At 48.0% G+C, this 25,931-nt stretch overlaps 1 protein-coding gene across 1 annotated transcript in view; it reads right to left on the reverse strand.

The window, feature by feature from the left end:
• MAP3K5 (mitogen-activated protein kinase kinase kinase 5) overlaps positions 1–17,416 on the reverse strand; it is a 368,573-nt gene extending 351,157 nt beyond the window's left edge. The window contains exon 1 of the mRNA XM_063917408.1: positions 16,469–17,416. Within this exon, the coding sequence (XP_063773478.1) occupies positions 16,469–16,880 (412 nt within the window). The 5' untranslated portion in view covers positions 16,881–17,416. The remainder of the gene's footprint in view (positions 1–16,468) is intronic.
• Between the last annotated feature and the right edge of the window lie 8,515 nt (positions 17,417–25,931).

The following is a 25,931-nucleotide window of genomic DNA, read 5'->3' on the forward strand; positions in this document are numbered from 1 at the left end:
TGTCTGTGTCTGTGTCGACCGACTAAAGTAAACGGGCGTTTTAAAACCCCTGACGGTGTTTTTGAGACGTCTGGACCGTACTAATTGTTTGTCGGCCGTCTCATGTCGTCAACCGACCTTGCAGCGTGTTGACATCATCACGTAATTCCCTAAATAAGCCATCCATTCCGGTGTCGACTCCCTAGAGAGTGACATCACCATTACAGGCAATTGCTCCGCCTCCTCACCAACATCGTCCTCATACATGTCGACACACACGTACCGACACATAGCACACACACAGGGAATGCTCTGATAGAGGACAGGACCCACTAGCCCTTTGGAGAGACAGAGGGAGAGTTTACCAGCACACACCAAAAACGCTATAATTATATAGGGACAACCTTATATAAGTGTTTTCCCTTATAGCATCTTTTTTATATATTTCTAACGCCAAATTAGTGCCCCCCCTCTCTGTTTTAACCCTGTTTCTGTAGTGCAGTGCAGGGGAGAGCCTGGGAGCCTTCCCTCCAGCCTTTCTGTGAGGGAAAATGGCGCTGTGTGCTGAGGAGATAGGCCCCGCCCCTTTTTCGGCGGCCTCGTCTCCCGTTCTTAACGGATTCTGGCAGGGGTTAAATATCTCCATATAGCCTCCGGAGGCTATATGTGAGGTATTTTTAGCCAAAATAGGTATTCATTTGCCTCCCAGGGCGCCCCCCTCCCAGCGCCCTGCACCCTCAGTGACTGCCGTGTGAAGTGTGCTGAGAGGAAAATGGCGCACAGCTGCAGTGCTGTGCGCTACCTTTAGAAGACTGAGGAGTCTTCTGCCGCCGATTCTGGACCTCTTCTTACTTCAGCATCTGCAAGGGGGCCGGCGGCAAGGCTCCGGTGACCATCCAGGCTGTACCTGTGATCGTCCCTCTGGAGCTGATGTCCAGTAGCCAAGAAGCCAATCCATCCTGCACGCAGGTGAGTTCACTTCTTCTCCCCTAAGTCCCTCGTTGCAGTGATCCTGTTGCCAGCAGGACTCACTGTAAAATAAAAAACCTAAGCTAAACTTTTCTAAGCAGCTCTTTAGGAGAGCCACCTAGATTGCACCCTTCTCGGCCGGGCACAAAAATCTAACTGGCTTGGAGGAGGGTCATAGGGGGAGGAGCCAGTGCACACCACCTGATCGGAAAGCTTTACTTTTGTGCCCTGTCTCCTGCGGAGCCGCTATTCCCCATGGTCCTTTCAGGAACCCCAGCATCCACTAGGACGATAGAGAAATGGCGCTGAGTGCTGAGGAGAATAAGCTCCGCCCCTTTTTCGGCGGGCTTTTCTCCCGGGTTTTAAGAAAACTGGCCTGGGTTAAATACATACATATAGCCTTAATGGCTATATGTGATGTATTTATTTTGCCACTAAAGGTATTTAATATTGCTGCCCAGGGCGCCCCCAGCAGCGCCCTGCACCCTCCGTGACTGAATCAGTGAGACGTGTAGCAACAATGGCGCACAGCTGCAGTGCTGTGCGCTACCTTCATGAAGACTGAGGAGTCTTCTGCCGCCTGCTTTCCGGACCTCCGTCTTCAGCGTCTGTAAGGGGGATCGGCGGCGCGGCTCCGGGACGAACCCCAGGAGGACCTGTGTTCCGACTCCCTCTGGAGCTAAGTGTCCAGTAGCCTAAGACTCCAATCCATCCTGCACGCAGGTGAGTTGGAAATCTCTCCCCTAAGTCCCTCGATGCAGTGATCCTGTTGCCAGCAGGATTCACTGAGATTTAAACCTAAAAAAACTTTTTCTAAGCAGCTCTTTAGGAGAGCCACCTAGATTGCACCCTTCTCGGACGGGCACAAAAACCTAACTGAGGCTTGGAGGGGGGTCATAGGGGGAGGAGCCAGTACGCACCATGTGATCCTAAAAGCTTTATTTAGATGTGCCCTGTCTCCTGCGGAGCCCGCTATTCCCCATGGTCCTGACGGAGTCCCAGCATCCACTAGGACGTTAGAGAAAGCCACTTTAAGCCATGCAAACTACTGGGCGCTATGCCCAAATATCAAATTGGGCTTTTAAAAGTCTGACTGGGCAAATCGCCAACTCAGAAGGGTGCGAGCAGAAATGAATGCCCATGACACTTGCACCCAGCAGCACAAAAATTGAATAGCTCCAGATCACTTTACACGGGATGTGCCGCAGTGCAAAACAACTGAATTCCCCCTATGTGTTACTAGAACTGGTTTATTGATTAACTTTAAACCTAAACTTAAGCAGCACTGGTGATGGCAATGCACTAGGTATAAGAAAGACAGGGGGAGATGTACTAAGCAGTGATAAAAGTGGAGAAGTGAGCCAGAGGAGATGTTGCCCAACCAATCAGCTGCTCTGTATACTTTTATAGTATGCAAATTATAAATGTTACATCAATGCCGATTGGTTGCCATGAGAAACTTCTCCACTGTTTCCACTGCTTATTACATCTCCCCCTTAGACAATCACATACTCCTATCCATAAAGTAAAAAAATAATAATAATAATAATAATAATAATAATAATAATTTATGATGTTTACTGGGGATATCATACACACAGACATGATCATAAAGTAATATAGTCCCTGTGCATATGTAATTATAGTTTACTCAGTGCTTTTTCTTTTTGTAAAGGCCAAAGATTTGGTCATGAAGTGGAAAACAGCATACATGTAACGTCATAGAAGATAAGTAATGTTTCAGGAATTCTGGCTGCAGAACAAAAAGCTATTTTCCCCCATTACTGGAATGGCCAGATGCCTTGAAACGTTCCTTGAAATTCTCTGTTCCATGACAAACATGCTTTCTCTAACAGCAAAGAATTCCTAGAATCCAAATATCTCATTCGGCTCTATTACCTTGTAGAGACACATAGAACAACTTCTTCTACTTAAGGTACAGCAGCTGGAGCAGACAGTTCTGAGACAAACAGTGTAAACGCTGGCTGGAAAATGTGATACGATCCCAGCTTGCACGCACAACTTGTGTTAAGCAAACAAATATTAAGAAGAAAAAAAAAAAAAAGAGTTAGGGTCTAGCAGCTATTTCAGCATTCTGAAGTGTGACTAGTTGCTAAGGTTTTTACACAAAGAACCAAAGTTACAGTATATATAGCGCTGTATAATTTGTAAGTGGTACACAGATAAAATGCAAAAGATAGAAGAGGACTCTTCTCGCCAGTGCTTACAATGGAATGTTTCTCCCATATTTATCAGACAAGGGGGGGGAATTCAATTGTTTGAGAAGTCAGTTAGGAAAAAAACAGACACCCAACTAACTTTTCAAACAATTGAATACCCCCCATGGTTTCAAAGCGTGAATCCAAGCAGTGATCTCAAATTTTGAAGTAAAACTGTATTATAGTGAATAATTAATTACCTAACAGCTGTGACAAGCAAAACAAGGAATTACCCTCTCCCCTCAGTCAGTAAACATACATCCGGAAGCCATAAATAAATAACATTGATCCAACACCCTTGACACACTGTGCAATGCTTCTACCTGAAGAGAAAAAAAAAAGCACTGTTGCAATACATATGATTTACTCCTGAGAACATAATCTTCAAATTTAAAACCAATGCCTTATGCTCAAGGTCCAGCAAAAATCAGGAGACTAGTATATTTTCTACCGCATGTAGGGTCATTAATACTAATGGAAAATTGTGCCAGCTGTCTGGGCGGGATGCGGTTAACATACAGGCTGTTGGAATCCTGACATTGCGGCCAGTAGAAGGCAGGATAGAGGAGAAGGATGGGTCAAAAAAAAAAAATGCAGTGCTGGAATGATGAAAAATCTACTATGGTGGCCAACGCAAAGTGCTGGATGAATTGGTTGGAAGGCTTGCAACTCATGGCCATCACCCCTAATTTAATACCCCAAAAGAGTTTAATGTGGCAGTGAACAATTATAAAACACAAAACAAAAGGATGAGGTACTGCAATACTAAAAAAAATAAAAAATAAAGAAAAATACACCAGAAACTAGATAAAAACCAGCATGAGCACTCATCATTCTAGACTGTACTCAGTTTACAGTGGAAGGCATGTTATGTCTACGGGTGCGTACACATCAGGCCTATGAGCTATTTGAACAGTGGTCAGGGCAATTTCCCTTCGCCCCAGACCATCCCTGATTGCCCGTACAATCTAGCCCAATGTAATGAACTAAGGAAAGATACCTTGTACCGTCCTTCATTAGACTGCACCGGGTTCATTAGACTGCACCAGGCAGCAGGCAACATCTTCTGGTTGGCCATGCAGAACAGCAGACCAGAAGATGCATGCGACCCGTGAGAGCGTGCAATCAGGCATACACAAGACAATATGCACAATTTTTTGTTTCAATAAAGCAAATCGTCCAGAAATCATCCTGATGTGTACCCAGCCTTACAAAAGTTGTCCTAGTAAACATTAGGCGGTAACGGCATTTCTACATTTTTCACTTGTGTAACATGCAGTTTCCCAAATTCCACCTTTATAGTCCAGGTTTTGAGGATATCCACGCTTGAGTCCAGATGGTTAAATCAAACTGACCGACTGAGGTACTAACTAAGTCACATGTGCTCAAGCTTGGATAGCCTTAAAAGCTGGACTGTAGTGGCGGAGTTTGGAAAACTCTGCATTATAGGACAGTATGCACAAATTTGCATTAAGTGCACTTTGAGATAACTAAGCATTTTAGCTTTATACTTGATAAGGACAGTCCAAAGCCATTCATTTCAACTCCGTACATAACAATATTAAACAAAGGGATGTGTTGATAAATCAGAGCAAGTAATTTCCCTTCACAAAGCAATCTGTGTTCTCCTTGGATCATGACCCGAGGTTGGTATTATATTGTATGTCAACACTTTAGTCTCAGAACACAAGTAAAACCATTATATACGACAGTGTATTATGGTGCTAAATAAGGCATAGAAAATAACTGAAGTGTTTACACTCTTCTACACCTATCACAATATCTGCCCTACCCGTTACTGAACATTGATATTTTTAAAATGCTGAGGTTTGTAAAAAGTGGAACAGAAATGATGTGGAAGACGGGCAGTGACGTGAAACAAAGCTTCATAGCCTAGAACTAGCAACTAAAGAAAGCCATAACTAGAATTTATTTCATCTGTCTAAATATAAAATTGACCAATAATTCTACAATCAGCTAGTATTACACTACCAGGCTGTAACATGGAGTTTTAAGACCGTAGAACCCACGTTGTCTGATGAAACAAAATAACAGGAAAGAGTGTCACCTTTCTTATTTTTCTTTCCTGCACAGTACGTGATTAGGAGGTTAAAATGAGCAAATAGTGACTACCATGCTTGATGGGGATTTAGGAGCCAAATCAGGTGCGGGGGTGCCGCATGCGCAGTGGACCCCGACTGCGCATGCATCCGCATTTTCTGCGGGGGGCCGCAGAAAATGCGGTTGCCTCTGCCTGTCGGGGCGGGAGGGGGGCGGCAATGCTCCGTTTTCAGGGAGGAAACGGAGCGTTGCGGATGCGGGGCAACCAGAACGGTGGGCTGTGCGGCGTGAATGGGGGTGTGGCAGCTGCATGACATCACACGCAGCCGCGACAGGTAAGATGGCGCTGGGACTCCTGCGACCACAGCCACAGTTATCCTTAGTTTCTGCTGATATGCAGAAATTGCGAGGCGATCACAATTTCTGCTTGTAGCAGGGGGAGGGGGGAGGCGCTGGTCAGCATGCTGGGCGGCCTTGCCCAGCGCTGGGCGGCCCCCAGCATGCGTGCAAAAGGATAGCAAATTCTGCTGATTAGCAGAATTTGCTATCCTTACTGAATTGGCCCCTTAATCACTGAGCATTTTGCAGATAGGACAGAAATGTACCTCTAGGTATATAAGTAGACCATTGTATGCAATCCTCAGTATTTTCCAGTTTGGGATCACAGAACGCACCTCACGCTCAAACAAGTAGCATCACTCCTCAAGAACTAACTTAACCACCAGAAAATTATTGTCTCCGATTCTACAGTTCTTTTCTGGAGCTGAGACCTTTTAGAAAGTAAGTCGTTTTTTTGAATCCTGATTTTGAGTAAGGACTCCACCAACCCTGAAAGAGGAAGCATTTACCTCCAGGAGTAAAAGTTTTGAAGTGTCCGTCTGGTTCAAGACAGGGGTAAAAGTGAACATTTTCAAAGTGTTAAAGGATGGAAATTCTTCAGAAGGTCAGGTTGTTGGATTAACTTAAAAAAGGTACATGGACACTGAGCCTCCAACTGGAGTATTATCATCTGCAGAGGACACTCTTAAAAGGAATTTAATGTGTTGCTTTAAAGACAAGAACAACTTCCTATGCGGTAATACTAAGTATTATTGCAGTCATCTGAATGGGAGGCAGTCAAGTCACCGCTTCTCGGGATCCCGACACCACCTGAAATACCGGCGGTCGGGGTCCTGACTGATGGCTGGTTACCCCTCTTGGGTGGTGGTCCACGCCACCACCCGCAGGGGAATAGAACCCTGTGTCGACCTAGGGTCGCCACTGGGCCCGAAGCATAGTGAGCCCGCAAGGGGACATGCTGCACTCGCCACTGGGATACCGGCTGTTGAGCTCCCGGCGTCGGTCTCCTGACCACCGGGATCTCGTACTGATCCCATTTGAATAGTGGGCTTGATTCAGTGGTGGACGCAGTTCCGATGTTTGTGCAGTTGAGCGATTAGTTGCTACTGTGCATGAGCAAAAAGTCTAAGAAACACTTACTTTGTAGGTGTGAACCAAGATGTGCGGTGGTGTACGGATTTGTGCGCATTGCTAAAACTAGAGGCAGCGTCAGTGATCCATGTGAGTTTCAGGTAGGAAACTGGGAGGTGGCCTGAAGTTATTGCAAAAGAGGAGGTATTATGGGCGTGTTTCGTCATGTGGCTGCTATCTCTTTTGCAGCACCACAGCTACAGTGGCCATATTTTGAGAAAGTTACAAAGGACATTCTGCGCCAGGTAAAGGCTACTCAAAGAATACATTTTTTTGACTGATGGTTCAACAATGGTGGAGTGATCGGATCCTCCAGCACAGTTAAGCACTGTCGCAGAATTTGCTCAGTCCACGGCACGATGGAGAACAAGACCTCATGCAAAAATTTAGAAATTAATGAGGATTTGAGAACGATGGTGAAGCACACTGAAGAATGAAGAACTTGTGAGCGATGCTGAAGAAATGAATGAGGATTTGAGAACGATGGTGAAGCACACTGAAGAATGAAGAATTTGTGAGCGATGTTGAAGAAATGAATGAGGATTTAATATTCAGTGTAACTCTGGAAGTATGGAAGGCGTTCCACTTGGAGATATCATGTAATACAGGAAACACAGGAGGTGTCCCCCTAAGAGAAACACTGTAACTCAGAGAATGTCCCACTGAGTGATACACTGTAACGCTGGTAGCACAGTGAATGTTCCACTGAGTGATACTCTGCAAACGCTGGTAGCACAAGGAATGTTCCACTGAGTGATACTCTGCAAACGCTGGAAGCACAAGGAATGTTCCACTGAGAGATACTCTGCAAAGGCTGGAAGCACAAGGAATGTTCCACTGAGAGACTCTGCAAACGCTGGAACACAGGAGACGTTCAGTTAGAGAACTCACTGAACGCCGCTAGCACTGGTGATCATAGAAGAGACAATACTCAGGCGCCGGAGCTCTGCACGGCGTCTTCCTTTGAACTTCCCGCTCTCTCCCAATTGGCGGAAGGGGCCGATGACGTCACTCGCCCACCACGCTCCCGTGTGCGCCAGGCGCAATGGCTGCGCCCACACCCCGGGAACCCACCGGAGGCAGCGCCAGCAAGACGCAACAACCTTGGGCCCACCGGGGGCAGCGACCGCCGGGAGACCCAGCGCACCCGGAGCGGTAAGCGCGGCAGCCGCGAGTGTGACATAGCCATGGGACTATTTTTGAGGTAGACATGGCCATTTTGCAATTTATTTCCATGAAGGCCCACAAGTGCAGAACAAAAGGTTTGGTGAAAAGTCCCAAATTGGAGACCAAAGGTTGTGTTTTCATTTTGAGTGACACAGATGTAGAAAAGACTTTCAAGGAAGGAGAGTAACAAAGAGAACCTAGAACATCCCTCCTTTACCATCTAGGTTCTGGCATTTCCTGGCTTGTTGGAACAGTCAGCAACCATTTGCCCAGGATGTTAACAGTAGAGGCAAAGATTAGGTTTCAAATATTTCCTCATGCCTGCCAAGACAATTTTAAAGTACCAATTTGCATTGGTTCTTCTTCAGAGATTGCAGGAAGCAGGAAGACGTTTCCCAAATGGATTTTGCAAATTGGGTATGAACCCGACTGCCATGCGATTGTTAAATTATTTTTAAGAGTTTATTCCCTGAATTGGATATTACCTTTATTACAAAGGCAAGTCAGGTCACCTAGGGAAATAATAAGAATTTACTCACCGGTAATTCTATTTCTCGTAGTCCGTAGTGGATGCTGGGTACTCCGTTGGACCATGGGGAATAGACAGGCTCCGCAGGAGACTGGGCACTCTTTAAAGAAAGATTAGGTACTACATCTGGTGTGCACTGGCTCCTCCCTCTATGCCCCTCCTCCAGACCTCAGTTAGGGAAACTGTGCCCGGAAGAGCTGACATTACAAGGAAAGGAAATTTTGAATCCAGGGTAAGACTCATACCAGCCACACCGTACAACTTGTGATAACTATACCCAGTTAACAGTATGAACAATAGCTGAGCCTCATTCAACAGATGGCTCAGAACAATAACCCTATAGTTAAGCAATAACTATATACAAGTATTGCAGAAGTCCGCACTTGGGACGGGCTCCCAGCATCCACTACGGACTACGAGAAATAGAATTACCGGTGAGTAAATTCTTATTTTCTCTGACGTCCTAGTGGATGCTGGGTACTCCGTAAGGACCATGGGGATTATACCAAAGCTCCCAAACGGGCGGGAGAGTGCGGATGACTCTGCAGCACCGAATGAGCAAACTCAAGGTCCTCCTCAGCCAGGGTATCAAACTTGTAGAATTTTGCAAACGTGTTTGACCCCGACCAGGTAGCAGCTCGGCAAAGTTGTAATGCCGAGACCCCTTGGGCAGCCGCCCAAGAAGAGCCCCCTTCCTCGTGGAATGGGCTTTTACTGATTTAGGATGCGGCAGTCCAGCCGCAGAATGTGCAAGTTGAATCGTGCTACAGATCGAGCGAGCAATAGTCTGCTTAGAAGCAGGAGCACCCAGCTTGTTGGGTGCATGCAGGATAAACAGCGAGTCAGTATTTCTGACTCTAGCCGTCCTGGAAACATAGATTTTCAGGGCCCCGACTACGTCCAGCAACTTGGAATCCTCCAAGTCCCGAGTAGCCGCAGGCACCACAATAGGTTGGTTCAAATGAAACGCTGATACCACCTTAAGGAGAAATTGGGGACGAATCCTCAATTCTGCCCTGTCCATATGGAAGATCAGATAAGGGCTTTTACATGACAAAGCCGCCAATTCTGACACACGCCTAGCCGAAGCCAAGGCCAAAAACATGACCACTTTCCACGTGAGATACTTCAACTCCACGGTCTGAAGTGGCTCAAAACAATGTGATTTTAGGAAATCCAACACTACGTTGAGATCCCAAGGTGCCACTGGAGGCACAAAAGGGGGCTGAATATACAGCACTCCCTTAACAACGTCTTAACTTCAGGCAGCGTCTTTCCTAGCCTTTAACAGCGTAGGAATCACTTCATCTGGAACGCCCTTTTCCGTTAGGATCCGGCGTTCAACCGCCAAGCCTTCAAACGCAGCCGCGGTAAGTCTTGGAACAGACAGGGCCCCTGCAGTAACAGGTCCTGTCTGAGAGACAAAGGCCATGGGTCCTCCGAGATCATTTCTTGTAGTTCTGGGTACCAAGATCTTCTTGGCCAATCTGGAACTACGAGTATAGTTCTTACTCCTCTCTTACTTACTATCCTCAGTACCTTCGGTATGAGAGGAAGAGGAGGGAACACAAACAGACTGGTACACCCACGGTGTCACTAGTGCGTCCACAGCTATCGCCTGAAGGTCTCTTGACCTGGCGCAATACTTTTTTAGCTTTTTGTTGAGGCGGGACGCCATCATGTCCACCTGTGGCAGTTCCCAACGGTTCACAATCTGCGTGAAGACTTCTGGATGAAGTCCCCACTCTCCCGGGTGGAGGTCGTGCCTGCTGAGGAAGTCTGCTTCCTAGTTTTCCACACCCGGAATGAACACTGCTGACAGTGTTAGCACGTGATACTCCGCCCATCGGAGAATCCTTGTGGCTACTGCCAACGCCATCCAGCTTCTTGTGCCGCCTTGTCGGTTTACATGGGCGACAGCCGTGATGTTGTCTGACTGGATCAGCACCGGCTGGTTTTGAAGCAGGGGTTCTGCTTGACTTAGGGCATTGTAAATGGCCCTTAGGTCCAGAATATTTATGTATAGGGAAGTCTCCTGACTCGACCATTGTCCTTGGAAGTTTCTTCCCTGAGTGACTGCTCCCCAACCTCGGAGGCTTGCATCCGTGGTCACCAGGACCCAGTCCTGAATGCCGAATCTGCGGCCCTCGAGAAGATGAGCACTTTGTAGCCACCACAGCAGAGACACCCTGGCCCTCGGGGACAGGGTGATCAACCGATGCATCTGAAGATGCGATCCTCACTTGTCTAACAGGTCCCACTGAAAGTTCCTTGCATAGAACCTGCCGAAGGGAATTGCTTCGTAAGAAGCTACCATCTTTTCCAGGATTCGCGTGCAATGATGCACCGACACCTGTTTTGGTTTCAGGAGGTCTCTGACCAGAGATGACAACTCCTTGGCCTTCTCCTCCGGGAGAAACGCCTTCTTCTGTTCTGTGTCCCGAAACATGCCCAATATCAGCAGACGCGTCGTAGGAACCCGCTGCGACTTTGGGATATTCAGAATCCAGCCCTGATGTTGTAGCACTTCCTGAGATAGTGCTACTCCGATCAACGACTGCTCCTTGGACCTCGCCTTTATAAGGAGATCGTCCAAGTACGGGATAATAATAACTCCCTTCTTTCGAAGGAGTATCATCATTTTGGCCATTACCTTGGAACACACCCTCGGTGCCGTGGACAGACCAAACAGCAACGTCTGGAATTGGTAATGGCAGTTCTGTACCACAACCCTGAGGTACTCCTGGTGAGGTGGGTAAATGGGGACATGTAGGTAAGCATCCATGATGTCCAGTGACACCATAATATCCCCCTCTTCCAGGCTTGCAATAACCGCCCTGAGCGATTCTATTTTGAACTTGAACTTCCTTATATAAGTGTTCAAGGATTTCTATTTTAGAATGGGTCTCACCGAACAGTCTGGTTTCGGTATCACAAACATTGTGGAATAGTAACCTCGTCCCTGTTGAAGGAGAGGAACTTTGACTATCACCTGCTGGAGGTACAGCTTGTGAATTGCCGCCAGTACTACCTCCCTTTCCTTGGGAGTAGCAGGCAAGGCTGATTTGAGGTAACGGCGAGGGGGAGACGTCTCGAACTCCAGCTTGTATCCCTGAGATACCTGTAGAGCCCAGAGATCCACCTGTGAGCGAACCCACTGGTCGCTGAAGTTCCGGAGACGGGCCCCCACCGCACCTTGCTCCACCTGTGGAGCCCCAGCGTCATGCGGTGGACTTAGTGGAAGCAGGGGAGGATATTTGTTCCTGGGAACTGGCTGTCTGGTGCAGCTTTTTCCCTCTACCCCTGCCTCTGGGCAGAAAGGACGCGCCTCTGACCCGCTTGCCTTTCTGAGGCCGAAAGGACTGTACTTGATAATACGGTGCTTTCTTAGGCTGTGAGGGGACCTGAGGTAAAAAAAGTCGACTTCCCAGCTGTTGCTGTGGACACGAGGTCCGAGAGACCGTCCCCAAACAATTCCTCACCCTTATAAGGCAAAACTTCCATGTGCCTTTTAGAATCAGCATCACCTGTCCACTGCCAAGTCCATAATACTCTCCTGGCAGAAATGGACATTGCATTAATTCTAGATGCCAGCCGGCAAATGTCCCTCTGTGCATCTCTCATATATAAGACTACGTCTTTAATATGCTCTATAGTGAGCAAAATAGTATCTCTGTCAAGGGAATCAATGTTATCTGACAGGGAATCAGACCATGCTGCTGCAGCACTACACATCCATGCTGAAGCAATAGCAGGTCTCAGTATAGTACCTGAGTGTGTATACACAGACTTCAGGATAGCCTCCTGCTTTCTATCTGCAGGCTCCTTTAAGGCGGCCGTATCCTGAGACGGCAGTGCCACCTTTTTTGATAAGCGTGTGAGCGCCTTGTCCACCCTAGGGGATGTCTCCCAGCGTAACCTATCCGTTGGCGGGAAAGGGTACGCCATTAGTAACCGCTTAGAAATCACTAGTTTCTTATCTGGGGAACACCACGCTTCTTCAAACAATTCATTTAACTCATCAGATGGGGGAAAAGTCACTGGCTGCTTCTTCTCCCCAAACATAATACCCTTTTTTGTGGTAACCGGGTTAATGTCAGAAATGTGCAACACATTTTTCATTGCCGTAATCATACATCGGATGGCCCTTGTGGATTGTACATTTGTCTCATCCTCGTCGACACTGGAGCCAGACTCCGTGTCGACATCTGCGTCTGCCATCTGAGGTAGCGGGCGTTTTTGAGCCCCTGATGGCCTCTGAGATGCCTGGGCAGGCACGGGCTGAGATGCCGGCTGTCCCAAAGCTGCGTCATCTAACCTTTTATGCAAGGAGTTAACACTGTCGGTTAATACCTTCCACATATCCATCCACTCAGGTGTCGGCCCCGCAGGGGGCAACATCACACTTATCTGCACCTGCTCCGCCTCCACGTAAGCGTCCTCATCAAACATGTCGACACAGCCGTACCGACACCGCACACACACACACACAGGTAATGCTCTGACTGAGGACAGGACCCCACAAAGTCCTTTGGGGAGACAGAGAGAGAGTATGCCAGCACACACCAGAGCGCTATATAACACAGGGATATACACTATACACAAAGTGAATTTTCCCCCTATAGCTGCTTATATCACAATTTGCGCCTAAATTTATGTGCCCCTCCTCTCTTTTTTACCCTTTCTGTAGTGTATACTGCAGGGGAGAGCCTGGGGAGCGTCTTTCCAGCTGAGCTGTGAAGAGAAAATGGCGCTGGCTGTGCTGAGGAAGATAGCCCCGCCCCTTCAGCGGCGGGCTTCTCCCGCTTTTTATAATGTTAATGGCGGGGGTTTTTGCACATATACAGTGTTATACACTGTATTATGTGCTTTTTATGCCAAAAGGTATACAAATTGCAGCCCAGGGCGCTCCCCCCCCCAGCGCCCTGCACCCACCAGTGACCGGAGCGTGTGGTGTGCTGTGGGAGCAATGGCGCACAGCTTCAGTGCTGTGCGCTACCTTATTGAAGACCGGAGTCTTCAGCCGCCGATTTTCTCCCGGAATCTTCCGTCTTCTGGCTCTGCAAGGGGGACGGCGGCGCGGCTCCGGGAACGGACGATCGAGGTCGGGCCCTGTGTTCGATCCCTCTGGAGCTAATTGTGTCCAGTAGCCTTAGAAGCACAAGCTAGCTGCAAGCAGGTAGGTTTGCTTCTCTCCCCTAAGTCCCTCGTAGCAGTGAGTCTGTTGCCAGCAGATCTCACTGAAAATAAAAAACCTAACAAATACTTTCTTTATAGTGAACTCAGGAGAGCCCACTAAGTGCATCCAGCTCAGGCCGGGCACAGATTCTAACTGAGGTCTGGAGGAGGGGCATAGAGGGAGGAGCCAGTGCACACCAGATGTAGTACCTAATCTTTCTTTAAAGAGTGCCCAGTCTCCTGCGGAGCCCGTCTATTCCCCATGGTCCTTACGGACCTCTAGCTCTTAAAACTCTCCAGACACTACTCCACCTGCTAAATGCTGTTAGTAGACTGTACAATAATAATATAAGTAAAAATCATACTATGCTTAAGGCAGTGGTTTTCAAACTGGGTGCTCTGACACCCTAGGGTTCCTCGGGACACTTGCAGGGGTGCCCCGTGCTGGAGGCTAGGACAAATGCAAATTATTAATGGTCAATGTAACAGGCAAACCCAGTGCTTGAGGCTTCCAATCATAAAATATATGGACAAACAGTTCAGGGAATCCATCCCTCACCACATAACTGACCCTAAGGATGACATAGAAACACACTTTACTGAATTTCTCAATTCAAATTTTTGAATTAGGAGTGCCATGAAAAAAATTGAGATACTCTAGGGCACAGGTTCTCAAACTCGGTCCTCAGGACCCCACACAGTGCATGTTTTGCAGGTCTCCTAACAGAATCACAAGTAAAATAATTAGCTCCACCTGCGGACCTTTTAAAATGTGTCAGTGAGTAATTAATACACCTGTGCACGTGCTGGGTTACCTGCAAAACATGCACTGTGTGGGGTCCTGAGGACCGAGTTTGAGAACCACTGCTCTAGGGCACAGGTTCTCAAACTCGGTCCTCAGGACCCCACACAGTGCATGTTTTGCAGGTAACCCAGCACGTGCACAGGTGTATTAATTACTCACGGACACATTTTAAAAGGTCCACAAGAGGAGCTAATTATTTCACTTGCGATCTGTGAGACCTGCAAAACATGCACTGTGTGGGGTCCTGAGGACCGAGTTTGAGAACCTGTGCTCTAGGGCGCTGTGACTCAAAAGAGTCTGGGAACCACTGGCTTAAGGCAATGGTTCCTAGACTTTTTAGACATCACACGCAGCCACTGCGACCTGAAGAGCGACGGATAGCTCCCTGCCAGCGCGCAGGAGCTGCACTGGTAGGGAGCTACTCTTCAGGTACAAAAGTATCGCCACCGTGCAATGCTTTTGTACCTGTTCGGCGGGAGGAGGGCCAGGCATGCGGGGCAGACTAGCCCTGTGCTGGGTGTCCCCCCGCATGTCAGGGTGTCTGATCGTATATACATTTTTTATTAAACTATATTATATAAACATGGATATGAGTTTACTTGATTTGGTCAAGATTAGGGTCCTGGATGTTGGGTTTTTATTTCATAATAACGATTAGCTTCATTTAAAAAAAATTATATACATACATGTTTGTATTTAAATCGTTTGTAGCACAGGTTATGTTTAGCTTTGGGTATCTAGGGTGGAACTTGTATGTCTATGGGTGATTTAGAGGGAGCTCTGTTGATCAAATGTGCAATTTGTACCACTTCATGAATGAGAGGTCAAGTATCATGTACAAACTGTTTCCATTTTAAAAATATCTTAGATATTTGCTATTATATTGCCAATAGTACAAAAAGGGATATCTTTATCATAGCTTACTACCTGCAGCGCCGACTACCTTGTACTACTCACATTAGCTAGTTTCACAGGAGTCTGGGGGTGGGCATAGGAGAGGGAATCCTAATATTGAGTCCCGGATTCTGCATGGCGGCTGCGGTATACAGCATTGCTGCCAGTCTAGACACACGCCAGTATGTATTACACATGTATGTTTATATGTGATTAGTGGCATCACTGGGGGTTAACATGCATGGAAAACCCATTAATTCCACAGTTTACACAGAATCGGTGAGTTTCCATGCAGTAACCTGGTTTTCAGTGCAGGGTACAGGCTATTTAATCGAATAGCCTTTCTCCACTGGACCTGTCCATTGGGCCATCAACTTGGGTACTGATTCAGCCATTGATGATTTTTAGATTGTTCTTTTTTGTACTACTGTTAACAGATTGTGCTTTTGTATGCACTTTAGTCTGACAGCGCTTGTTTTACACTTTTTATATGCACTTTATGTCCAGCAATGCTTAGTTTGTACTTTTGTATGCACTTCTTTGTATGGTGCTGTAGACCTCTTGTGGTACCTTATAAATAAGGATAATAATACTGATCATTGTGGGAGGGGGAGGGAGCTATTGCCACCCTTCAGGCTATTAATATATATATGTCCTAAGAAATATCTATCATGTTGCAATATCTGAGGTGGGCGAGCTGAAGCTATGCTAGCATGATTTATGGATTTGTCCCAGGAGGTTTTTAAATACCAAGCGGAACTGTACAGTACAGTTTCATGTATTTGGTATGAACATTGTAATGTACATTAAAGATGAGCATTTTATTTGCTGGTGTAGCGCAGAGCATCATCTCTAGAGCCGGTACAGCAGTAACATGCTGACTTACATCTGCCTGCCAGTGGAACTCAAGAAGTTGTCAACTTTTTACAGTTTACTGTACTTATACAGAGAAGACACTTGTTGGGATCTAAGTAGCCATGTGCAAGGCCAAAGACTACTAAGCAATGGTTTTTCAAACCCCACTATTTCTGCAGATTTTACCTGCTAGATTTAATAGTGAAAATATATTTAATTCAAAACAAGCCAAATTTTGCATTTAATATGATTACACTATAAACATGACAAGCACAATAACAATAGCTGACACAGTTATGTAAGAGGTTGAGCTCCGCTTTATACATTCACTAGTGGACTCACCCGCATTATAGAAGCGATCAAGCACAGTGGTTTCCCCGAAGTCCAGCTTGCCGAAGTGCAGCGTCTCCAGTGTTGCCCCGTGGCTCTCGCACGCCTCTTCCAGGCTGTGGAGGGCAGCGTTCTCACAGGCCTGCAGCTCCGAGGTGCCCTCATTGATCACATAGACCACTGTGGTACTGCGGCTTGTATTACTGGAGGCGCAAGTTGGTGCTATCCCTTTGGCACATTTGACTGCAGCACCGGCACCATGTATATATTCCGCGTGCCAGAAGCTGCCAGCTGCAGGGAGCCTGCCCCCGTCGCCGCTACAGGCTGCTGCTGCTTGGTGCCTGTGTCCAGCTTTGTCTTCATACATGCAGCACTGGGACACCCCGGGTACAGTAAAAGCAATCCCTTCGCTGCTGTCACTCATGTCTCCTTATACTGTGGCAGCGAGTGCGGGCAGGAAGGGAGAGTCCGCGGGCTTAGCAGCAGAGAGAGCTCGCAATACAGTAAAAGAGGGGAACCAAACAGCTCGCACTACACAGGTGTCAGAGCCATTTCATGTGCGTCCTCTGGTGACCTGTGATCACGGTGCCCTGTGTATGTAGCCCACCCGTGGGCTCTCCCAGCAGATCAGCTCTTCCTGCAGACGCTTCTCCAGTATCTATCACATGCTCTTCTTGCCAACAGATATTACGCTAACAGGCCAAACTGCTCTGTGTTGTAAAGTTCCGAGATCCCGCAAGCTCTGGCCGCTGCGTTACAGCCTCAGTGTAGTTCTAGCAGGATGACTGTAGTCACCCGCGGCGTGTTTGCAGCTATGCTGTTGCTAGCTGAGGGATTTGAATGTCTCTCCCTCACCCTCCTGATGGCCGCGATGATACTGACTGCCCCCTAGGCGGGACAATCCGCTTCCTTGCTAGAGAAAAGCTTTGCAAGAAGTTGACACACAAGAGCAAGGAAGCAACTTGTACAGCACAGCCCCTCACTCCTCCCTTCACCACACCCTCAGTGGGGCCTCACCAAATTCCTCTTCTGTCTGCTACTTTCCATATATCTGCTTGCTGGCATCATAGTAACACTTTCTGGTTTAATATATCATTTATATATAATTATGCATTGGAACTCAGAAATTTCACACAACGTGTCAGTCTGTGAAATATTTCCCAAAATGTAGTTTTAAATGCAATATGTGTCTTCTTTTTCACTCTATCTATCTATCTATCTATCTATCTATCTATCTATCTATCTATCTATCTATCTATCTATCTGTTTGTAAATATACAGGTGTGTGTGTGTGTGTGTGTGTGTGTGTGTGTGTGTGTGTGTGTGTGTGTGTGTGTGACAAAAAAGGACAAAGGCGCCGCCTAGTGCAATATTGTGTAAACAACACCAGTATGTGCTGAATAGGCTACATGTGAACCTGTACTATTTGAACAAATTGTAACAGCTTATCTGATTTACTTGAATGATCCACACCAAGTCCCCAGCACCGTGAGTTATAATGATAATAATAATAATTTTATTTATATAGCGCTCTTTCTCCACCAGAACTCAAGGTGCGCTTTAGAGACATCAAAAACAATGCACATTGGGCTGCTGAACGCATCCGATGCCAGAGCCGTAACTAGCTGTGTGCAGAGAGTGCTCTGCACACAGCGCACCTGTGGAGGGAGCGCATCTTGCTCCGAGTCCCCTCTTGCCAACAGCAGGCAGCGCTGGCGATGGAGTGTCCCTCACTGTGCTTCGGAGTCAGCCGCAAGTCAGCCGGGAGCCAGGACACGAGTAAGAGGCAGCGGGCAGCAAGACAGCTCTGGGCCGCTGGTGGGTGAGAATTGCAGGAGATGGGAGCGGTGAATCGGTGATCGAGGAAGCCAGGAGCGGGCGCCGGGCAGAGACGACTGCTGCGCTGTGGGGACAGCTGGGAGACTTGCGAGAGAAGGCAACGGGCACACGACAGCGCGCCGCTGTCTGCTGTGGAGAGGAGAGCAGGCAGCGCTGCAATGGAGTCCTTTGCTGTGCTGCGGGGTCAGCCGGTGGTGGGTGAGTATTGACAGGGCTGGGAGCGGTAAATGCCAGCTGACCGTGGAAGCCAGGAGGAGCACAGGGATGATTTTATGGCCATCTTGCCATGGCGATCACTGGGACAGAGATCAGTAATAAGATTCCTGGAGTGGCAATGGAGTGTGTGTTTTTTATATCTCTGTACAAAAGTGCAGATTTTTAGGGACCTGGACCCCTGTCTGTGATAATGGATCCACTGAGGTGTTAAAGTTGAGTTAATTCAGAAGACAATAAGGGTTTAAAGCAGGGTACATTGGAAGACTTGAATGCATTCAAAGCAGCAAGGAAATGGTTAAAACATTAATTTAACATGTGAATGATTATGTCAGCCAGCCTGGGGAGAAGGAAGGGGGTGTTTAGGATTCATTTCAAAACATGGGGGGCGATGCTGTTTCTTGCACACAGCACTGAAATGTCTAGTTACGGCACTATCCGATGCATTCACATGCAGTGGCTACATTCAGGTAGGTCTGCACACGCGCAGTGGCCATAGTGCGCGTGCGTGACCCCTCACCATGTGGTGGATTGCGCTGGCTCCTGAACTCTGATCCTCAAGTTCCCAGTACCTCCTGAAAGATGGGATTTTGGGCCTAATTTAGATCTGATCGCAGCAGCAAATTTGTTAGCAAATGGGCAACACCATGGGGGTCATTCTGAGTTGATCGCTCGCTGACGTTTTTCGCAGCGCAGTGAACAGGTTACTACTGCGCATGCATATGCACCGCAATGCGCAGGCTCATCGTACGGCTACAAAGCGGATCGTTGCTGAGCGGTGGATTTAACGAAGAATCCATTTGCACAGACGATCGCAAGGAGATTGACAGGAAGAGGGCGTTTGTGGGTGTCAACTGACCGTTTTCTGGGAGTGGTGCGGCGAACGCAGGCGTGTCCAGGTGTTTGGAGGGCGGATGTCTGGCGTCAATTCCAGGACCTGCAACGCTAGATTCATCGCACAGGGTAAGTAACTTTTACCCTGGTCTTGTTCTACACAAAACTTCGATCGCAGCCTTGCTATGCAAAAATACACTCCCCCATAGGCGGTGTCTAGTTGATCGTACGGGCTACAAAAAGTTGCAGCATGCGATCAACTCGGAATGACCCCCTATGTGCAGTGCAGGTGGGGCAGATATAATGTGCAGAGAGAGTTAGATTTGGGTGGGGTGTGTTCAAACTGAAATCTAAAAACTTAGGGGTATATTTACTAAGGTCCCAATTTTGACCGAGATGCCGTTTTTTCTTCAAAGTGTCATCTCGGTAATTTACTAAGCAAAAATCACGGCAGTGATGAGGGCATTCGTAATATTTTGGAAGTCCTAGGAAAAAATCACGAATCAATACACCATCGGTCAAATACGCCTGCAATTTGCTAGAAATCGGGAATTTACTAAAAAGTGCAAAACACAAACACTGCCGACAATAGCCAAACACTGCCGTGATAAAATACAAATCGTGAAAAAGTGCTAAAAAAAACCAGACCTGCTTTTTTTGTATAGGCATGCACGGATCCATGAGTTGACCGAAAGTGACCTCACCGCTGACCTGAAAGTTCCCACCATTGGTTACAATGGAGCGCATAGGCGCTACATTGTAACACTGCCGTGTGCCGCCTGTCAGACAGTACAGGAGCACACAGCCGATCAGGAGGGTGCCACAACGTGGCGCTCCCTGATTGGCTGAAGAAACCCACTTAGACATCAGTCAGAGTGGGTTTCTGGCATTCGGGGAAAGGGGGCCCATGTGAAAACATGGGTCCCCTTTCAGTTCGTGGTCGGGTATCCGTTTTTTTATTTTTTCAAGTACGTGGATTACAAAAGGAGTTACCGAGGAGCCTTCAGCCATGGATTATGTGAGTATAATTTTTTCAACAGGTACACCATGGATTCTACTGGAGAAGAGGACCGACCTGCGTGGGAACATAAGGTAAGTATGTGTATATGGAGGTGTGGATGGATGTATTAAAGTTATACTGTCAAGGTGTGTGTGTAATGTCTTTATTGTGGTATTTTTTTAGTAGTAGTACTACAGGTACCAGCGGGCCCGTTTTTCCGCCGCATGCTGGTACTTGTGGTTCTCCAAGTATCAGCTTGCGGGGGAGGCTTGCTGGGCCTTGTAGTACTGCTACTAAAAACAATATCAATCACTTTTCACAAAGGCTATCAGCCCCCCATCCGCAGCCTATTGGATGGGGGGGACAGCCTCGGGCTTCACCCCTGGCCCTTGGGTGGCTGGGGGGGGGGGGACCCGGTTGGACCAGGCGCAGAGCCCGATGCTGGTTGCTTAAATATGGGGGAACCCCTGTCCATTTTTTCCCCATATTTCTGCAACCAGGATCGGCTCAAAGAGCCCGAGGCTGGTTTGCCTTAGGAGGGGGGACCCCACGCAATTTTTTATTTACATTTAAACTTTATTTTTTTGTTTAACAAAGTGCACAATGAAGCCCAGCACGGATCTCTCAGATTCGGCCGAGATTCATTGTATTAAAGTCGGCAGTGTTTTACAAGTCACTCACGTAAAACACTGCCTAAAAAAACGAATGACATCGACATCGGAAAACCCGAAAATGCAGAATACGGCAGCTTAGTAAATTAGTCGTAATCAATTCAAAAAGTTGCATATTTACACTTTCGATGTCATTCGTGATTGAACTTTGACCTCAAACGGGAAAACACGAATCTTAGTAAATTTACCCCTAAGTGTAAAAATAAAGCTGCACAGAAACAATATAACCCACCCAAATCTAACTCTCTCTGCACATGTTATATCTGCCCCCCCTTCAGTACACATCGGGGGGTAATTCCAAGTTGATCGCTCGCTAGCTATTTTTTGCAGCGCTGCTATCAGGTCAAAACTCGGCAAATCTGTGCATGCGTATGCACCGCAATGCGCAGGCACGTCGTACAGGTACAAAGCGGATCGGTGCTGCGCGATGGATTTAATGAAGAATACATTCGCACAGCCGATCGCAAGGAGATTGACAGGAAGAAGGCGTTTATGGGTGTCAACTGACCATTTTCAGGGAGTGGTTGGAAAAACGCAGGCATGTCCAAACGTTTGCAGGGCGGGTGTCTGACGTCAATTCCGGACCGGACAGGCTGAAGTGATCGCAGCAGCTGAGTAAGTTCAGACCTACTCAGAAACTGCACAGAACTTTTTTGTACCATTCGGCTGCACAAGCATTCGCACACTTGCAAAGCGAAAATACACTCCCCCATAGGCGGCGACTATCTGATAAATAGCTAGCAAAAAAATAGCTAGCGAGCGATCAACTCGGAATGACCCCCATGGTTTTGCCCATTAGCTAACAAATTTGCTGCTGCGATCAGGTCTGAATTAGGCCCTTTATCCCACCGACACTACTGTAGGATAGGTAGGGGCCCCATGGGCCTTACCCTACAGTATATCCAGAGCCGGATTAAGGTAGGGGCGACAGAGGAGGCCTTCCCAGAGGCCCCCACACACTGCATTTTGAATTGCAGGAGTCTCCCTTTGGTGGCTCAGCTGTTCAGTAACAGCAGCTGCCGAGGCGCTCCTGCACAGTCAAAGTGAGAGAAGAGCCGGCTTAGTGCGCCGCCTTCAGCCAGATCGGCAGCCGGGTCTCGTACCTTCCACATACGTTCCACGTACCTTCACCCGGAGCGGGAAGCCTGCCCGCCTCCGCCCTGTAGTCTCCTCCATCCCTGTCGCCAGCTGCTCCACGGAAACCATGGTCCCTGTCCGTGAGATTGTGCCTGCTGATGGGCCACAGTATGAGGGTAAGGAGCGGGGCAGGGGCTGGTGGGGGGGGGGATTGGGGTGCTGGCAAATGGTTGCTGTGGGGGCCTCCACATCCTACATTGCGCTGGGCCCCAACCAGCCTTAATCCGGCCCTGAGTATATTTATATATCTATATACAGGGCTGCCATCCGAAATTGATACAGAATACAGGACTGCCATCATAAACCCCTGGCGTGCCAACTAAAGCCTCTGGTAGAGCCGTAACTAATCATTTGGTGCCTTGTGGCAGAATAAGCACTGGTGCCACCATCCCCCAATATCTTGAATAGGGACAGTGTATGCCCAATTCAGGGATGTGGACTCATGTGGAAGGGGTGCGGCCACACGATAGTACCCCTAATTCAAATTATACGACACAGTAAGTCAATCTTATTCACAGTAGTGTCCTTTATAAACATTACACTGCACAGTAGTGTCCCTTATTTATTGTTAGTCACACAGTAGCATACCTCCCAACTTTTCCCTTCTGTAAGGAGGGACACAGGCGCGGCTCCGCCGCGCGCTCCCGAAAAGGGGGCATGGCCTAAGAAAAGGGGGCGTGGCTTCGCGGGAGGACCCGCGATCGCGAGCCACGCCCCCGTTTTCATCACTGAAGGGGCATGCCCAGCGCTCTGTGAGCCGCTGGCATGCCCCCTCTCCCTCTGTCTCCAATGAATAGACGCTGTGCGCATGCGCACAGCGTCTATTCACCGCTGCTCTGCTAAGCAGGGCAGCGAGAGATAGAGCCTCCCAACTGCCCCCCCCACCGTGGGACACTGCGGCCCGCGGGTGGGACAGCGGGACAGTCCCCAAAAAACGGGACTGTCCCGCAAAAATCGGGACAGTTGGGAGGTATGCAGTAGTACCCTTATACACATTATGCCACACAGTAGTACCTCATATACATAATATACTGCACAGTGGTCACACAGTGCACCTCTTATATGCAATATGCCACACAGTAGTACCCCTTAAAAACATTTTGCCCTTTATTGACAATAAAAATCACTAGTCAGATAGACTAGGCTTAGGCAGAGGGGGGAAGGGGGGATTAGAATTCAACCATTAAAGAACAATAAATTATTGTTGTTTAATAGTTGAATTTTAATACCCCCCTCTACCTAAGCCTGACCTAGCCTCAGGACTAGTGATTTCTATAAGCTCTAATGACAGTCGTCTTTTCAATCCCACCCTCCCCCCTCATTCCCATTTCTCTGTGGCAGGAACTTATTGTATTTTTCTATGTGGGAGACGTGCCAGAGCTGGAAGATGCCAGGGCTGACTGTGAAAAAAAAGTGGGGACAGTCGTGCAGGAGCAGTAGGCACCGGGGCTGACTGAGGAGGAAGATTGGGGACAAACATGCAGTAGCTGGAGGCACCGGCGCTGACTTTGGAGGAAGAGCCGTGACACAGATTGGCAGGAGCTGTAAAGCAGATCCGGAACAGACATGCAGGAGCTGGAGGATGCTGGGTCTGACTGTGGAGGAAGAGCTGGGACAGACATGTGGGAGCTGGAAGATGCTGGACTGACAAATAGAAAGATCAGTTCCTCCAACAGTACCCTGCTTCTCCTCTAGCTCTGTAGATGTGTAACAACAAAATCAGGACGACACTTGCAGCATCGGTGTAATATAAGTCTTTACTCAGCATGAGCCAGACACCAAGTGGAAGTAACAGGAGACAAACAGGAAGTGAGTCACCTCGGCATGACATCATCTCCCATGATGCACAGCATGCATTTATATCCCCCCTTTCAGACTGGAAGGATGCAGAATATAGATGAAACAAATGAAACAATATGACAATGTTAGGCGTGAACAAAAGAAAAGACATTATACAATAATGTCTTGAAACTTTGGTTTGGGTTTGGACACACGGCCCGATCTGGTAATGGTACACTGGGAACCTATAGGCATGTCTGCTGTGACACCAGAGGGCTCTATTACTTCAGAAGCGGTCTCTGAGGAAGGACTGTCTATGTAATGCGAATCATCACTGACATTAGTTGTAGCTGTGGTAGAAACGGATGACTCAGGTTGTGTAGAGCTTTCTTCAGGTACACTTAACAGATGGCGGCGGTTGCGTTCATACTCATAGAGGACATTATCAGACTGTACCACGTAGCTATTTGGACGACCTGCAGGATGCTGAACCACTGCCATTCTGTCAAATCCTGCATGCGGACAGGCTGGCCTGGAGACAGTATGCTGATCTGTCATAAGAAGCTTTGGCAGCCATTCTGCGCTTGCTGATGTTCTCCCATACCTGTGGCTCTACTCTGGGTTGCAGGAGCTGCTTTGCCATTGGGAAGCCTGTGCGGGTGCGCCATGCTAATAGGCACTGTGCAGGGGATGGAAGTCCATCTTGGGGCGTGTTTCTCAAGTTTAACAGTACCAAGTATATGTCCGATCCATCTCGTGCACACTTCTCCATTAGGTGCTTTGCAGAGCAGACTGCACGCTCTGCCAATCCATTTGACTGTGGGTAGTGTGGACTACTAGTGATGTGCTGGAAGTCCCATGTATTTGCAAAGTCCTTGAACTCTCTACTCTTGAATTGCATGGCATTATCAGTGATCAGCTGCTGTGAGGTGCCATGTGCTGCAAAGTGTCTCTTCAGCTTTGCAATGACCAGTTGACTTGTGGTGCTGGGCAAGCAGTTTATCTCGTACCATCCTAAATAGGAGTCAACTAGTACCAGGTACTCCTTCCCCCTCCATTCGAATAGATCAGCCGCAAGAATGGGCCACGGAAGATCAGGAATGTCATGGAGCAGCATGGGCTCCCGTGGCAGGTGTGGACGCAAGGTATTGCAGGGTGTACAAAACGAGACAGCACGGTCAATGTCACTGTACATGGAGGGCCAGAAAGTGGTTTCACAGGGCCTACTTTTGGTAGCCTCCAGGCTGGGATGGCCCTGGTGCATCTGCTGGGTGTAGAACGTCTGAAGGGCAGCCAGAATCACGAAGCGATGACCCCGCAGGAATACACCATCAGACATGGTGAGCTCATCTCTCATACAGTAGAAGGAGTGAAGGCAGTGCAGCAGTTCCTTGGAAGAGGATGGCCATCCGTTGAGAATTACAGCAGAGAGATCATCCATGGCAAAGATCATCCGCAAGTGTAGCAGCACGCAGCTCTTCCAGCCGCTTTGTAGGGAGCACCTCCACAGCCATGACGTCATAGTCATCCTAAACAGAGTTCATATCAGGAGTCGAAAGGAAGGCTCGAGACAGAGCATCAGTAACGTACAGTTCTTTGCCTCGCTTATATATGACATCCAGGTTGTACTGCTGCAGCTTGAGCCTCATGCCCTGAATACGGGAAGAAGCAGAGTGGATGGGCTTCTTCAGTATGGTGATGAGAGGCTGATGGTCGGTTTCCACCGTGACAGGACGGCCATAGATGAAGTCATGGAAACGGTTGCAGGCGAACACCAATGCCAACAGTTCTTTCTCAATTTGTGCATACCTGGTTTCAGTGTCAGTGAGAGCCCTGAAAGCAAAAGCCACCGGTCTGCGGTGTTGGAGGCACACGGCCCTAGACCACTCTGTGAAGTGTCAGCAGAGAGGACTACCGGATCATGCACGTTGAAGTATTGCAGGACTGGTGGATTTGTCATCATGGTCTTCAATTGATCAACAGCAGCCATGTGTGTCTCCAG

Source organism: Pseudophryne corroboree, chromosome 4 (genome assembly GCF_028390025.1).
Source record: "Pseudophryne corroboree isolate aPseCor3 chromosome 4, aPseCor3.hap2, whole genome shotgun sequence".
Taxonomy (NCBI): domain Eukaryota; kingdom Metazoa; phylum Chordata; class Amphibia; order Anura; family Myobatrachidae; genus Pseudophryne; species Pseudophryne corroboree.